This window comes from Diabrotica undecimpunctata, unplaced genomic scaffold (assembly GCF_040954645.1).
Source record: "Diabrotica undecimpunctata isolate CICGRU unplaced genomic scaffold, icDiaUnde3 ctg00002235.1, whole genome shotgun sequence".
NCBI lineage: Eukaryota > Metazoa > Arthropoda > Insecta > Coleoptera > Chrysomelidae > Diabrotica > Diabrotica undecimpunctata.
The window spans coordinates 8502-10994 of NW_027313364.1; the positions used below are offsets into that span (position 1 = coordinate 8502).

Consider the following 2493-nt stretch of genomic DNA (forward strand, 5'->3'; position numbering starts at 1 on the left):
ATTACCTCTATGTTGGTGACATGTTCGGTCCAGGATATACGAAGAATGCGTCGGCACACCCACATTTCGAATGCTTCTAGTTTTCTCGTGAGCGTCTCCGTCAGCGTCCAGGCCTCCACACCATACAGTAAGATCGGAAAAATGTAGCATTTAACTAGACGTAGTTTTAGGGGAAGAGACAAATTCCTGCTTATGAGGAGCTTTTTCATATTGCTAAATGCTGCTCTAGCTTGTTCTATTCTCGCCTTAATTTCTGTGGCCTGTTCCCATTTTGCATTTACGTTGGTGCCAAGGTACACATAAGATTCTACATGGTCAATTAGTATGTTACTTATCCGTAACTGTCGAGCAGGCTGTTGCTTCCTGCTTATCATTGCTTACAATATAATATTTCGTTTCCCTACATGAAAAATGCAACGTCAGTAAGGTTAAAGAAGAAATATTTTTGTATAAGTATTACCAACTGAGAAAATGTAAATTTTAATAGATTTTGTTATTTAATTTTTGAATAGAAAATTTATAATTATTCGTAATTAGCTTGTTGCTACAACACCCCCCTTCGAGAAATATGGATAATACATACATAGTTACAATGAAAATTGAATAGGTATATCAGTAAAAGACTGTTTACACGAGAAAAAAAATTACACCGAAAAAAAAATGTTACACTTAAAAAAAAATATTTTAACTGAAAAAAAAAATGATTTGAACTGGCACTTGCTTGATAACTTTCCATAATCTTGGGTCTGCTGTTCTCAAAATTGTTCTAGGTGTTTGTTTCTCTGGACACTGTTATTTTCTCTGGTTCTTGATTTACGTTGAACTCATAAGCAGGTTTCAATCTATTGATAGAAATTGTTACTCCTTTTTCGTTTACACATACGACAAATGTTTTGTCTCCTCGTTTAACTACTGGAAAAGGTCCGTGATATGGGTTATCTAACCGTTTTTGATTGTGTCACGGTGGACAAACACGTGAGTGGGGGTTTTCATCTCTTTGAAAATAAAAGTGCTTTTGGACCCATATTGTGACGGTTGCTTAGGACGAAGATTTTCGAAATGGTTTGGAAGTGTCTTTAAATAAATGTGAGTAATGTCGTCGGTGTTTCTTTGCGACGAAAACAATAATTCACCGAGCAAACACAATGGTTCTTCATAAACGAGTTCGTTGGCTGAAGTACCTAAATCTTCTCTCCACGCTGCTCGTATGCCCAGTAACACTGAAGGTAGGCTTTCGTTCCGTCGAATGTTTTCAAGGCATCGAATTGACACTTTTAATTATTGATGAAATATTTCCACTATGCCATTTGCTTGAGGGTAATTGGCGGTTGCTCTTAAATGGATAGTTCCAGTTAATTTGCAGATTGATTTAAAGAGATGTAATTCGAATTGTCGACCTTGATCTATTGTGATACGCTTGGGAGTGCCAAAACGAGCTATCCAACCAGAAAAAATGTTCTGGCTGCTGTATCTGCTTCTTAATTGGGCATTGGGAAAGCTTCCGGCCAACGCGTGAAACGGTCAACACATGTTAAACAGTAAATCGACTGGAAGGTGGTAGAAAACTTCCAGTCGGTGAAACAATGTGGCGCGATATTTTTGACTTTTGGTACTATAGACACGCTCGAGTCCATTTCCTTACATCTGATTTGATTGAAGGCCAAACATATCGCTGTATGATCATCTTCACAGAACTGTTGATTCCAGGATGTGCTAGATTATGCATGGTGCTAAAAATTGCCATTCGGAGTGGTTTCGGTACAAATGGTCTGGCTGTAGATGTTGCTACGTCACAGTACAAACTAACGTTTTGTTCTGGAAACCGTATTTTCTTTAATTGCAACGATGTTTTCTCTCTTAAGTACGTTTTTAGTTCTGGATCGGGTTCTTGTACGAGAGCTAAGTCCATGATGTCGATATCGTTCTTGATTCTATCGACTCGGGATAGTGCGTCTGCTACAATATTTGTTAATCCAGAGATGTGCTGAATGTTCGTGCAAAACTGTCCTATAAAATCTAAATATTGAAATTGTCTGGGACTGCATTTGTCTAGCTTCTCTGTAGAGGCAAAGGTGATTAGTGTGTGATCAGTGTATATTATTATGTCTTTGCCTTCTATCATATGTCTAAAATAACCAATAATTCTCTGTCGTACGCAATATATTTCTTTTCACTGGGTGAGAATTTTTTGGAAAAGAAAGCTAAAGGTTTCCTACCTGTATTCGTTTTTTGTTGTAATACAGCTCCAGCACAAAAGTGGGAAGCATAACAAGTTATGGAGATATCAACATCGTTTACAGGGTGGCTCAGTGCTACTTTTTCTTGGGGAGGTTTGAGTCCTGCTTCTGATACTATATATCGCAAAAATGTAGTCTCGGTTTTGCCAAACTAACACTGCTGGATTAATCACAACGCCAAATTGCTTAAGTCTTTTGAAAATTTCTTCTTAATGCGATATATGCTGCTCTTCGGATTCTGATGCAATGAGAATAT

General features: G+C 37.6%; 1 protein-coding gene across 1 annotated transcript; it reads right to left on the bottom strand.

Moving 5' to 3' along the window:
- Nucleotides 1–1612: 1612 nt before the first annotated feature.
- Nucleotides 1613–2122, bottom strand: LOC140431904 (uncharacterized). The gene has a single exon (XM_072519772.1). The coding sequence runs from the start codon at nucleotides 2120–2122 to the stop codon at nucleotides 1613–1615; it is 510 nt and encodes a 169-aa protein (XP_072375873.1).
- Nucleotides 2123–2493: the final 371 nt, after the last annotated feature.

Coding starts and splice junctions, on each gene's coding strand:
- LOC140431904 (XM_072519772.1), bottom strand. CDS start 2,122: ATGATAGAAGGCAAAGACATAATAATATACACTGATCACACACTAATC.